Here is a 13,235-nt window from a genome sequence, read left to right on the forward strand (position 1 = left end):
CATGTGCATCACTCTTGAAAAGCTTCTCTGACAGCTATTTTAGGTAACCTTATGCTCAGAGTAACAATTATTCCTGGGTCTAATGCTTCAGTTGCAGTGGAAAGATACTAAGCAAGTAATGTGGATTTGTGTTTTCCACTTCAAAGTGAGTGTCTTTCAATCTATGACCAAAATAGATTCCTTTCACAGTAATCTCCACTCATTTGGTGAAGCTCAGATTTTTCACAGGGACATTTGTCTTGATAGTGGTTGACCCAAAGTGGCTTAATGTGTGGTTTGGTGCCTATTGGCAGTATTCTTTTTTTCTTCTTCTAGGACGTGAAAATCTGAGAAATGAACAAATTACGGCAAAGCTTTAGGAGAAAGAAAGATGTCTATGTCCCAGAGGCCAGCAGGCCTCATCAGTGGCAGACTGATGAAGAAGGCGTACGTACTGGCAAGTGTAGCTTTCCCGTTAAGGTAAGAGTTGCTGCCTTTCTTTTGGATGTCCATGAGGTACTCTTGCCCTGAATTATTATTTGGGGTTTTTTTGGCAAGCGTAAGCCAGTGGCATGCTTCATTACACACTGACCTATTTTACAGTCAGCTCTCATTGCAAAGGATGTGGCTTTTTTTTTTTTTAAAAGCCAGATGACTCATGTAACAAATGCCTTGGAAAAATCGCTGTCTTGAGATATCCCACATTATTTTCTAGTTGAAATAAATCATGTAGCTAGGCAGAGGAGTAATATAATATTTGTCTTCATTTTTCTGGAAGAGCAGAAATGATAGACCTCTTGGATTGCATGGAAAGGTACTCGATTCTCTCTGTTAAAAATGGACTTACAGTTTGACGTGTAAGGTAAGTGGTGGGTTGTGCTTGGAAAGGAATCCTTCCTCCCTTTCGATAATTGAAAACATTGTGAAGTAACACCTGGTTTTCTTTCCAGTGCTTGAGGGTATAAGCACTTGCTAACTTCTGAGTGTCTTTCTTGCTACCATTTTGTGTGTGTTTATTACAGGCTATTAATGCATGTGAAACTGAAATTACCTTTTTGAATTCTGAGAACTCATTCCAGATTATTGGAGTATTATAAATAGGTATTTTCATTTGTGACACCATTTCTCCTTCCCCTTTATTTAAGAAATAATGATTTTAATATATCGGACTAATATTTAATATTAATACTTAAAGATGATAAAATTGAATGTGAAATTTATGGTGTCTTGTTGCATATGCTTCCCTTGTAATCAAAAGCTTTCTTCCTCAAGCACACTAATACTACAACTCTACAATAGAGTGTAAGCAGATGACACTTATGGAAAGCTAATGGATTAAATATCTATGCACAAGGAAAACAGTCTATGATTCTGACACCTCAAGACCTGTTAGGTTTTATATGCATTATATGTCAAGTAATTCTGTCTGATAGGTAGTTAAACAGGTGATGTTGCTAGGTAGAACTATTAAAACTGGCTGTTACATATTTTTGTAAAGCTGTGGGTATGTGCAGGTTGAAAAGCAAAAGACTCAGTTTCTAGACCTTTAGTTTGAGTAAAACTTTTTCAATCCTTTACTGAACACAAAGGGTGTGAACCACTTCTTGCTGCTTAAAGACTGACTTTTTAAACTCTCAGTCAGGAGTTGAACTTATAATGACAAATGCTTCCTGTATTTAAATGAAGCATTCATCTATTCTGGGCACATGTACCCAAAGTCAGAAAAGGTTTGGGCTATTCTGTGTTGAAAAGGCATAGAAGCAGACGAGTCTCTGGATCCTGTTGTCATAATGGGAATTATTTACCTTTATTTACCTGCTTTAAATTGGAATTCAGTGAACTTTTAAATTTTTTCTTTGGAAAAAATACTCTGAAGTAAACATATCTTTAGATACATTTCTTGATTTGATCAGAATGGTAGCCTATAAATATTTTTAACAATTTGCCATTATATGAAAACTTAAAATCTGAATAATTTGACATTAAGAGGCATTTTAGCTTATTCAATTAAAATTTATCTTCCAAAATACTGTGCCTTGACATGGGCAGTAGTTGAAATTTTTATTAAGGTTGGGATGCAAGGTGGGTGTTAACTGGTGTTTAATAGATAGACAGGAAGTATGCCATTTTAAGTGAACGAGATAACTAATGACTCTACATCTGGTTTTAGTGGGTGGGTGCTATATTTTGCTCACAGAAAGAATAGAACTTTGTGCTACTGAAGGAGAGTATGCCATTGTAAGTGAACGAGATAAACCAGATGTAGAGTCATTAGTTTAGTGGGTGGGTGCTATATTTTGCTCACAGAAAGAATAGAACTTTGTGCTACTGAAGGAGAGTATCCTGTCATGCTGTTCTTGGGTATTATTTGGAAATTCATACATTCCAGGAGCAGTGTGATGTCTCCTATGTCCTTAAATATCTGATGGGGTGACTCTTCTTCCTGATGCTCCTCAGTGGAGCAGAATAAATAGATATTTTGAGGAAAATGGTTAATGAATAGGAAAGCATTCAAATCTGAAACATGGTGAAAAAAAGATTTTCTTGACATTCCTAAATAGAAATTCCAGAGGGATCCATTGCCTGTAGTAGAGCTGCTCAACCACAGTTCAATACGTTTCTGGGGAGGTTTAGTGTGTCTTTGTTCTTTATGGTCTGCCTTGCTCACTCTCTAAAAATCATCAGCTATCGTTCTTCGGGACTCAGAAGGTAGCTGAGTGGCAAGACCAGAACATCCTTTTGTAGGGATGACAAAGATTTTACCTATTCAACTGGTGAAGACCTGACAATTGTTAATAAATGTCTCAACATCTGTCTTAAGGTTTTCTGTGTGGAAGTAAACTACGTGAAACTAATGTAGTAGCAGCCATGTTGAGGGCTTTGTTTCTTCTAATGTGTGCTTTTTTAGTTAGGCAAGACTAACATTCTTGTTTTGGAGAGAGGAGACTAGTGCAAACGCAGAGTAGGGACCGTTTCCTCTCTGTTTCTCTTAAGAGAAAGATCCTGAAAGTTTGGGTGAAAGATGTGTCACTCAAAATAGTGTTCAATTGGTTTTTTTAGCTTCTTGCCTTTGGGCATTTATATTTTGCCCAGAGTTGGGGTGTTTGTAGAGTGTTAGCACAGATTTATCTTTTTTTAGGTACTACAGAACAGGTGGCAGCACTTTGAAAGTCACGTAGCAAACAGGATTTCATCCTGCCTCCAGGCTTCATTCTGTTAGTGCTGAACAGGGACTCCAGTACCTGCTCACTGATGCTGCTTTGAGGATGCTGTCCCCCAAACAGATTTCATGTTATTGAAGGGTTTTCTACATTGTCATGGTTCTTGAAGCCCTTCCTGTACTACATCTACAGCTGATCCTTACTGTTAATTAAAAGTTTGTAAGTGTGCTGTTGGATTTTGAGCAAATCTAATGCATCTGTGGATCGCCTTTGTTTTGATAGAGAAGATGCTCTGTGGAAAGTATTGGCAAAATTCCTATTACATTGCTGCTTTAAAATTCAGGGAAGCGAATTTGATGCACAGTTGGTTCTCTCCGGTGCTGTACTCATAAATTTGAAGGTGGTGATAATCCTGGGTGTGTGCTGTTACTTTTGGGCCATAACACTTTGTTGTTGTTGGTTCAACAGTCTGTTTTTCCACTAGTTGGCTCTGTTGTATGTAACCAGGTACTGATCATGTTTTCTCAGTCATCTTGCTGTGCGTAGGATGTATTTACAGATAGCTCTTCACTGTGTTGGAAACCTAACTACGCTTGAGGTGGTAATCTGACACATTTAGAGTAGGGCCTTGGAATGGCTACGGACTTTCCTGCAATGCTTTTCTGTGCAAGATCCTTTGAATCTGCCAAAGTTGCATTGAAAGACAAGCCAGGATGCTGGAGCGTATGACTAAATGATTTTTTTTTTTTTGCATTCTGCTGCATCAGCAGACACACAGGTGCTTGTCTGTCAGCAAAGGTATGAAAAGGATGTTAAACTTGTGTTTAAACAAGTGTGACTTGCAGACATCTGCTATGCCATTGGGAATGTAATGACACTGCTCTCCTGACTTTGTGGTGTGGAGGCACGATACGTTGCAGCTTTTATAGATGTACTCAGAGTTGCCCTGTTATTAATTGTGGCACTGTTACAGCTGCTGGAACGTCTGTGCAGAAGTGTATTTTCAGGGGCGAATTCTCTCCCACTCTCCTAACAAAATTAAAAAGTAACCACTGTTACCTCTTTTCAGTAACCACTGTTACTGAAACCGGTAGTGAATCCTCCCTCTGAGAGGAAAACCTGCCAGATATATGTAACTATAAGGGACTTGGAGACATCATATTTAAAACTGTTCAGCAGTATTCTAACAGATACTACAGCTGTGCTTATCAGTTCTCTAATCATAAAGCACTTATCAGTGCTTCATACATCATAATTGCAAAAAATGAAGTTCGTTGGCATACGCATTTTTGAACTTGCTGTCTTGCTGCAGACACTACCTCACTAAGAACATGCAGCTGTTGTATGTTTTAATGACTAAAATATTTGACACTAGGGCTTCTTTTGTCTGAAATGCCTTTGCGAATGTCCCTCTGGGTAAGTAGTTTTTGTTCATACAAGTGTACTTTAGAGTAACTGGCCTGTGAAATTTATATCAGAAAAGTTAGGTCATTTCCCTCTGCTTAACCGAACTAAACAAACCAAAAATTTGCAAGTTCTTGGCAGTTCTAACCAACTGGACGTGTAAACAAAATATTAACAGCTGATTCCTACCCGAGATGCTAGAAGACTCAACAGTCACCTCTATCTTGAATGAATTAAATTCATTTTATTCTGTCACTTTCATGGTTTTGGTGGTCAGTCTTCATGATCTTAATTCATCTAAGACTGCTGTTGCCTGTAGCCTGCAAGTTTACTTGCATATTTTATTCCATTTATTCCAACTGGAAGACTAAAACTAATAGTGAAAAAAGTCCATGCAGGAGAGTAACAAAACACATTTGTGGTTTTTTTTTAATTTGAAGTCCAGGATTCGCCGCTGAGTGCCTGGTATCGTGTGAATTAGCCTTTCCGCGAAATCTTGATTTCTGCGTTAGTGTTGGCAAATAAAAATTGTATGGGTGCAGTTGTACCTTCACACATGAGAGTTGACTTTTCAGAGTTTCAACTGTTTCCTGTCTAGCCCATGCTTTGGTGGGAGATGTTTGGAGGACACTGTATTGCTCTGTATTCAAGCAGAGACAGAAGAAGAGGGAACAACTGGTCCTGAGTGTCCTCACTGGGACCTGCGAGTGTCAGTTCTCATGCCGGAGGTCCCTGTGAAACGGCAGCATGTTATGTCATTAGGCTCTATGTGACCCTGCTGAAACCACCACCAGTAGGAAACAGGCTGTTTCTGTTGCTCTGCTGTGTGTTCTCGCGCTGCCGGTATCTGCCTGGGTGTCCTCTTTAGTTTTGGAATTTACGTACTGAACTTCGTTGCTTAACGTCTAATTTATAAATCTCATATTAAAAATAAGTATTTTTAATCAGTTTATAAATGCACCTGGCAAGCCATTCCGTTCCTCCAAATCAGAGAGACTGGTACTCCGCACAGGTAACTTCGGCTTTTGTGTCTCGTGCACTTCTGGTTTGAAATAATAGTAGCTGTGAAAGAGTTTACCAGCATGTCGATGCTGAAGTGCCTTTAAGTTAGGCATGTGATATTTTTGTCTCTGAAAGCCTGAGGTGCTTGAATAGTCTTTGGAAACTATGTTAAGTATTTTTAAGAGGTTGATGTGACAGATCTGCTGATTTCTGAAATATTGCGCAGCCTTACACACTAAACACTACAAATCCCTACTTCTTAAGGCATGAATTGATGTTAGCAATGAACAATAACATTTCCTATGGAATGCTAACCTAGCAGCAGGCAAAGGTACATTTTTTTTAAATCCTGCATCCTTTAAGATCACAGGAAAAAAGCATGAAGACATCTAATCATAAAAAGAATGGTGGTTGTAGCAGAAGGTGTGAGACTTGCCTCAAATATATGCCCATGCATTTTTGTCATGATTAAAAGGAATGTAATGCAATCCCTAATCTTTAAACTTTCACACTTGTGTCCAACCCTTAGTTTTGTTTGAATAGCCTTGCAAATAAGTTTTAAAAGAAGCTTCTTACTCCGTTTTAAAATCCTCCTGTCTTTGGCCAAGGTCAGTTTCTTAAGTTGTTTAGTAAACTTCAAATTGTTTTAAAGATATGACTATTAATGTTTAGAGCCATAAAAATGGTTTGGATGTCCTTGCAGAAATATTTCTTTTAAATGTAATTTAGGTGTTGGAAATCAAAAAGTTCATTGGGTTATACCTTCTAATTCTGGGTGTTTTGTTTAAGATAAGGGGATTTCCAGTGTCGTAAATGGAAACTGAATTTTTTGCAGGGCTTGAAGAAAAGGTGCGATGTGTACCTGTGCAGTGTGCTTATAAAACTTTGTGCTATCAACATTTGATTTTCTTTTTTTTTTTTTAAAGAAAAATTTAAATTTATTTACTAATGCTGAATTCCTGGAAAAGTAGGAATTGCACATCAGAGCACTCAAAAACCTAAGGCCAGCAGGACATATATGAAGCTGTAAAGGGGCTAGAAGAAACAGTGGGTTTAAGCCTCATCAAGGGAAATTTGGGATAGGTGTTAATAACAACTCAGCAAAACAACCTCCCTTTCTAGCAGTGGGGCATGTAAGCTACAGAAGGTCTACCCTATTGATCTCCAGTTACAGAAATGTCATAATCCTTCAAGGCTGATTTCTCTGATATAGATGTGGAAGTAGATCTTGCCTTGAGGCAAGTGCTGTCCTACATAACCTTCCGAGTTCCTTCTCTGCCTTATTTTAGGGATTTCTGGGAATATGAAGAATATAGCATTTGTGTATCCTGTATTGAGTTTTGCTGCTTCATCTCAAAAGTCCTAATGGGAAATGTTTGTTATTCCCTCACAGTTTTTTTTCTGTTCACCCTGACAAACTATGAGAACTAGTAAGTGATGCACAGTGTGGCTCTTAGGTGGGTGTGATGTGAAAGAGATGCAGAGAACTACTGCTACACATGCTGCTTTGGTTTTGGAGTTAGATTCTTTTGGCCCATGCTATTCAGAGATACTTAGCAGTCATAGGCTGTTACAGCTCCTATTTTGGAGTATCTAACAGGTTGATGAGACATTTTCGTTTCTCGTGACTTAGGGAAATGGAAGAAACTGGACCCTAAGGATATGTAGCATCGTAAGTAACCTGTAGCTTTGACTAAGCAGAAATAAGCTTAGTTTGTTTGTTTGATTGCTTAATCATGGAGTTTCTGTTGTCTGTGCTTCTACAGCTCTGTCTAAGCAAACATCTGCTTCAAGCTGACAAATAAAAAAGCAGGAGCATTGGTATGAGAGAGGAGAGAAATAAAGTATTGAACATTAACATGTAAATCTTACAGAAGGCAGTGGAAAAGTAGCTCAGCTTTGAGATGTATACAGGCTTTCCAGATTTAAGCTGATGTCTAGGTCCAAGACAGCATTTCACTATGAAACTGTGGAGCTCAGGCCTTAATTCTTGAGCAGTACCAATTGCAGAACCGTATCTACACATGCAGATGCCAAGTAGTCAGTCCTACTGTTACAGATAATATCCCAGTTGTGGAGAGAATAATACTTAGAGGAAGAAAGAGGGATGTCGCTGCCCCTAGGAAAAATACCAAGGAAATGGTGGTGGTGTTTTGTCTATGGCAGCTAGTTCCCTAGAACGGGACACCTCGGCCAAGAGTTCAAAGTAAGCTCATTCCCTGCCTCCCTGTACCTTCACTTGTAATCTGAAGAACCTAATCTGTTGTTGACATGTGCTGTTTCACTTGAGCATCTGCTGATACAGAGGGAACTTCGATGCTTTTGTAGCCGTGTCTGTCTGGAAGAGAGTCTGTAATAGCATATTTAACCAGGCTTGAACAAACAAAACTGGCTTGAGCGAGTTGTTCAGGTGGACGGAGTTCTGGTGAAGGATCTTTCTTTCTGCCAGCTATTATTGTTCAACGTTGAAATTTTGAAAATCGAGTCAGCCAAGTATTTGTGAAAGAAATGACAACAAAGGAGGAGGATCAGAACAGATTTTTTGTACTAGGACATGGATGGTAGATCTGTTTTCTTTCTGACCTGATCAACCCATAATGTTTTTTTAGGAGCAATTTCAATAGCACATGTTTGGGGGAAGGCAGTAGGACTGCTTCACCAAAACCACTTGATATGGTATATTGGGTTTGCATGGCAAAATTCTAGTGGCCAGGGGGCTATAGGGGTGGCTTCTGTGAAAAGCTGCTAGAAACCACCCTGTGTCTGATAAAACCAATGCCAGCTGGCTCCAAGATGGATCCACCTCTGGCCAAGGCCAAGTCAGTGGCAGTCATAATGCCTCTGGGATAACATGTTTAAGAAGGGTGGAAAAACCCCCAAACCAGTAGATTCTCACAGAGAGAGATGGGAGAGAAAACCCTGCAGACACCCAGGTCATTGCAGAGGGAGGGGCAGGAGGTGCTCCAGGCACCAGAGCAGAGGTTCCCCTGCAGCCCGCGGTGAGAGGGCAGGCTGTGCCCTGCAGCCATGGAGGGTCACGGGGGAGCAGAGACCCCCCCCTGCAGCCTGGTGGGGGACCCCACACCAGAGCAGGGGGATGCCCGAAGGAACCTGTAACCCAATGGGAAGCCTGTGCTGGGGCAGGCTCCTGGCAGGACCTGTAGACCTGTGGAAAGGACCCATGCCAGGAGCAGTTGGTGAGGAATTGTAGCCTGTGAGAAGCACTCGTGTTGGAGAAGTTGGTGGAGGACTGTCTGCCATGGGAGGGACCCCATGCTGGAACAGGGGAAAAGTGTGAGGAGTCCTTCCTCTGAGCAGCAGAGATGACGTGCAATAAGCTGACCCTAACCCGCGTTCCCCATCCTCCTGTGTCAGTGGGAGAAGGTAATGAAAAGCGGGAGTGAATTTGAGCTGGGGAAGAAGGGAGAGGTGGGGGGAAGGTATTTTAAAATTTGTTTTTTGTTCTCTTTTTACTCTCATTCAATTGATGAAAATTAAATTTTTTTTTTCTCCAAGCTGAGTTGGTTTTGCCCATGATGGCAATTGGTGAATGATCTCTCCCTGTCCATATTTTGAGCCAGAAGCCTTTCATCATACTTCCCCCCCTGCCCAGCTGAGGAGAGCAGTGATAGAGCGGCTGGGCAGGCACCCAGCCTCCAGTCAGAGTCAACCCACCACACATGTTCATTTTTAGATGAAGCTGGAAAAATGTTGAAAAGCATTTTTCAAGTTCTAAGGGCGTTTTGCCATGTGGCAGTTTAACTTGTTCCTGTATTGATTGCTTTCTGTTTGACTTGAGACTGATAACCGACCACCACCATCTGTGAAAGGGAACATAAACCCAGAGGTGAAGAGGGAAAGTGTTTGCTGTTTGGTTGTGGGGTTTTGGGTGTTTTCTCCCCACTACTTGGTCTGCCATCATCCCATCTTTTTTTCTGAAAATATTAATATAAGCACTACTTCTGTTTAAAAATGTTTGTGTTAAGGTTTTCTCCAACAGCCCCTGAAAATATTTTATTTGGATTAGAGATTTTGTTTTATGTTGCTTTGCACGTGGACTCTGCCCACAAGGATTTTAACTTCCTGTAAAAGCATTGGTGGTTAATTTCTGGTATAACAATCAAATCTCTTATAGAACATCTTATGGCTGGCAATTGCTGATATCATGACTATCATTCATCGGTTGCTATGGAAATTAAGTAGGAATACATTCAATATTAATACTGCATTCTACTATGTGCACTTGCATGATGGATAAGTACTCGCTTTCTCCAGGAATGCTAGCTGTAGTGATCCTTGTGACAAGGAGTGCTCTTTGCAAATAAGTCCGGGGTACCCCCTTCCGTACTGTTCTGCGAAGTCAACGGCCACCATGCAGTTCATGGGCTTACGCACTTCACATCGACCCAGTAACTATGTGTCCCAGTCCTTCAGCGTGTTCGTAGTAATGTGCCATGATGGATTTGCATGAGATTTTACTTAAATACGACAAGTCGCTGCCCAGGCACTTCACAGCGTTCCTTCTCCTTTAGTTTGAAAGGCAAGTTCCTTTCAGAGATCCTGAAAGGTTGTGCACAGAAGTGTGGGATTTGTGTATCTGCTTTTTGAAGTGGTTTCCATGCAGTCTCTTTCCTGTGACGGGAGAAGAGAGTATGATGATGGTTTATTTTTAAGTCCTGAATTCTGGTGTTTAACTTCCATTTCAGGCAGTAAGGAGCAGACCATGTCTTAATCTAACTAGCAGCTCTGTTTTCTATCTCTATTAAATTTTGAATTGCCACTCATAAAGTGCTGTTGCACTAGTAAGTTGAGCTAATATTTCAAATTTTAGGTTCAGTAGTGATATAATTACCATTTAACACTTCAGATTGAAATGCAAGGGTACTAGAAAAGGTCTCAGTCTGTAGCAGAGCTGTTTGCCGATTTCTTGAAGAAATATTTGCATCTTTGATTACTGCCTATGAAAAGTCGTAACTACGGTAGCACTGGTTAAATACACGCACCATGTATATCTAATCTCAGCCTGGTTGGGGAAAGAAGTTTTTAGAAATAAGCCTGAAGACTTGGAAGGAGACCTGCTGCTTAAGGAGTAGACTTGGCTAAAAAATGAGGAGAGGACCACAGCATTCTGATTATACAGTTGAAATTTATTTTTACAAGAAAGAAACTTAAAAATACATTGGTATCTACAAGGAATTAACACACACCCAGCCCAGAATTAAAACCAACCCAGGAAGAATTTTGAAACTGTCTGTAAATTGTACAAGGTGCTGATAGTGATGGGCTTATGGCTTCTGCAAAATGGTGCAATGGGAAAAGCAAGGGGGTTTTTTGATGAAGGGTATAAAGTGTTAAGTGCAAACAAAGCACCTTTTGTTCTCTATATCATAAAGAAGTATTGTGTGGCAGTGTAATTTCTTTTATAACTGAGAATTGATTGATGCTCAATGAGGTCTGTGGATTGTACCCTTTTGGTGTGGGTAGATGCACTTGATATGTGCAATAATGTCTCCATTCACTGGAGTGGAAGTAGTATTGAAAACTGGAGCTAAACTTGCTGTCTCTAGCAGCAGTGGCATGACTGATGGCTGAAACCTGGAGCATGGGACTTGAATAGAGGTTTGGCAACACAGGGGGAAAGTGGTTGTCTGTTTTGGAGTGTGACATGAGGCAATATTTACCCTGCTCTCTTTCCCCCTTTTCCAAGCAAAAGGCAGGTTGCCAAGTACAGGGACTGAACGGTTTGGATCTTCAGTTGGGAACATTTTGCCTACACTGGGTTAAATGAGATGTGCAGATAGCTCAGGAAATCTGAAAGTTGTCCTCTCTTTGTATGGTGGTTCATGGTCTTGCAAACTCATTCCATGCATATGTCTCTTTTTTCTGTCCTCTATAAACCTCAGCTTTGTTCCTGTCTGTGTCCCTCTCTTTTTAAAGAGAAGTGGACAGACTTTTGAAGTTACTAAACCCAGAACTTTCCCATGACAAATATACACCACCACAGAATTTCTGCATTTCTGGAACTTCCAGAGGAGTCATGGCAGAACCCAAGATCCATCTGCAATAGCTGTTGATATAAATACGTACTTCCAGACACATAGTAAATACATCTTCAGAGTTGTTACTATTTGTCTGGTTTTAGGATTAAAATTTTCTGGTCAGTGTGTGTTCTGGAGAAGTGCAGATCTTGCGCAAGTGTTCAGCAAGCTTAGCTGAGGGAGTACAGTTGCTGTTTGGCAGTTCCAGAAGTCAATTATAAGGCTTCAGACTCACAGAGCTTGTTTTGAAAAAGCTCTGAAGTGTCTGACCTCTTTTATTTACCTTGTAGTTTCTATGCAATTTATTTGTCAGACAGTTCTCCAGCTGAGGGCTGGTTTAAATTATATTCTCGCAGAATTGTTCCATCTAGATTGACTCTGTTTTAAAAATCTCACGTAGAAAGATTTAATGTTAAAGCCCTCTGTCACTTAAGATCTATTAAATCTTTCAGTAGTTGAATGACATGTAGAGTCTTCTCTTTCGGAACATCTTGCCTGGCATGAAAAAAAACTCAACTTTCAAATTTCTGTTAAGTCTTTGAAATAGTCTGAGTTTGTCCATTTAGTTGAATCTGTTATGCTATTCTGATAGAGTGCTCCAGTGTGGTGCTAGAGAGTGAAATCTTTCTCTGTCCATCCAGGTAAGTATGGTATCCCAATTAATGAACCAAAACCTGGGACATTTCAGAAAACTGATGACAGAATATTCTATTATGGAGTGGAACTTTTCAACAGATTGTTAAACCTAGGTTTACCCCTGCTTTGAGAGACACAAATATTGATTCTGATAGTTTAAAACCATTTTTTCCCTTCCTACCTAGTGTAGAATATAAACACTGAATTGCATACAGTTCTTAAATTGGGGTTTCTTTGACCTATACCTCTTACTACAAAACTTCAGAAAGCTTTTATTTAATAGTTTCTAAGGTTTTCTTCAAGAGTTAACTGCTCTGAATAAGGCTATGAATATTTCTGAGAGGACATTGCCTTCTCCTGTCAAAAAGAACTATGATTAGAAAAGGTTGTGAGAAATTGGAAAACTTAGACCTCCCCCAAAAAATGTAAAATGAAATTATCCGCAGTACCTCAAGCACCGCACTCTCTATGCCTTGAAATGGCTTACTCTGTAGGCTAATGTTATTCTGGGTTACTAATTTAAAAGCTTTGAAACTTGCAGTTTCTATTCACTGTTGTGTTTTTGGGGTTTTTTAAGTAGTTCTTGATAAGATCATACACAAAACTGGTATTTTTATAACATTTTGTGAGAATGATGAACGTTTTGGTGTCCACATAAGAGCCTGGTGGTGTAAAGACGACAGGATTTTGGTTTACAACTTAAAAAAAAAAAAAAAAAAAAATGAGGAGGGAAGAAGGATGTTTTCTGTTTGCAACACCGAAATTTCTTGTATTTGGACATGAACATTCAAATATATTTGGTTGTCTTAGTATGTAATATAATTCAGTTTTTTATATTTATATATAAAAAATAAATATATTTATCATTATTAAAATATTTTATTGACAGATATCTCTAAATTGACTTTAGGTTTTCATGCTATGCTAGTAAAAAAAAAAGTGACTAAAGCTCACACTGAATAAGCAGGAAAATACTGTTCTACTTTTAAACTTCATTTTTTTTCCCCAAGTAAGG

The 13,235-nt window shown here is 39.5% G+C and overlaps 1 protein-coding gene across 4 annotated transcripts in view; it reads left to right on the forward strand.

The window, feature by feature from the left end:
• The first annotated feature begins 316 nt into the window (after positions 1 to 316).
• Positions 317 to 13,235, forward strand: part of NUMB (numb homolog (Drosophila)) — a 35,669-nt gene continuing 22,750 nt past the window's right edge. For all 4 annotated transcript variants that reach the window (XM_010152631.1, XM_010152633.1, XM_010152632.1 and 1 more), the window contains exon 1: positions 317 to 459. In XM_010152631.1, the coding sequence (XP_010150933.1) occupies positions 334 to 459 (126 nt within the window). In that variant the 5' untranslated portion in view covers positions 317 to 333. The remainder of the gene's footprint in view (positions 460 to 13,235) is intronic.

The sequence above is a fragment of the Eurypyga helias genome, unplaced genomic scaffold (assembly GCF_000690775.1).
Source record: "Eurypyga helias isolate BGI_N326 unplaced genomic scaffold, ASM69077v1 scaffold5565, whole genome shotgun sequence".
In the NCBI taxonomy this organism is placed as follows: domain Eukaryota; kingdom Metazoa; phylum Chordata; class Aves; order Eurypygiformes; family Eurypygidae; genus Eurypyga; species Eurypyga helias.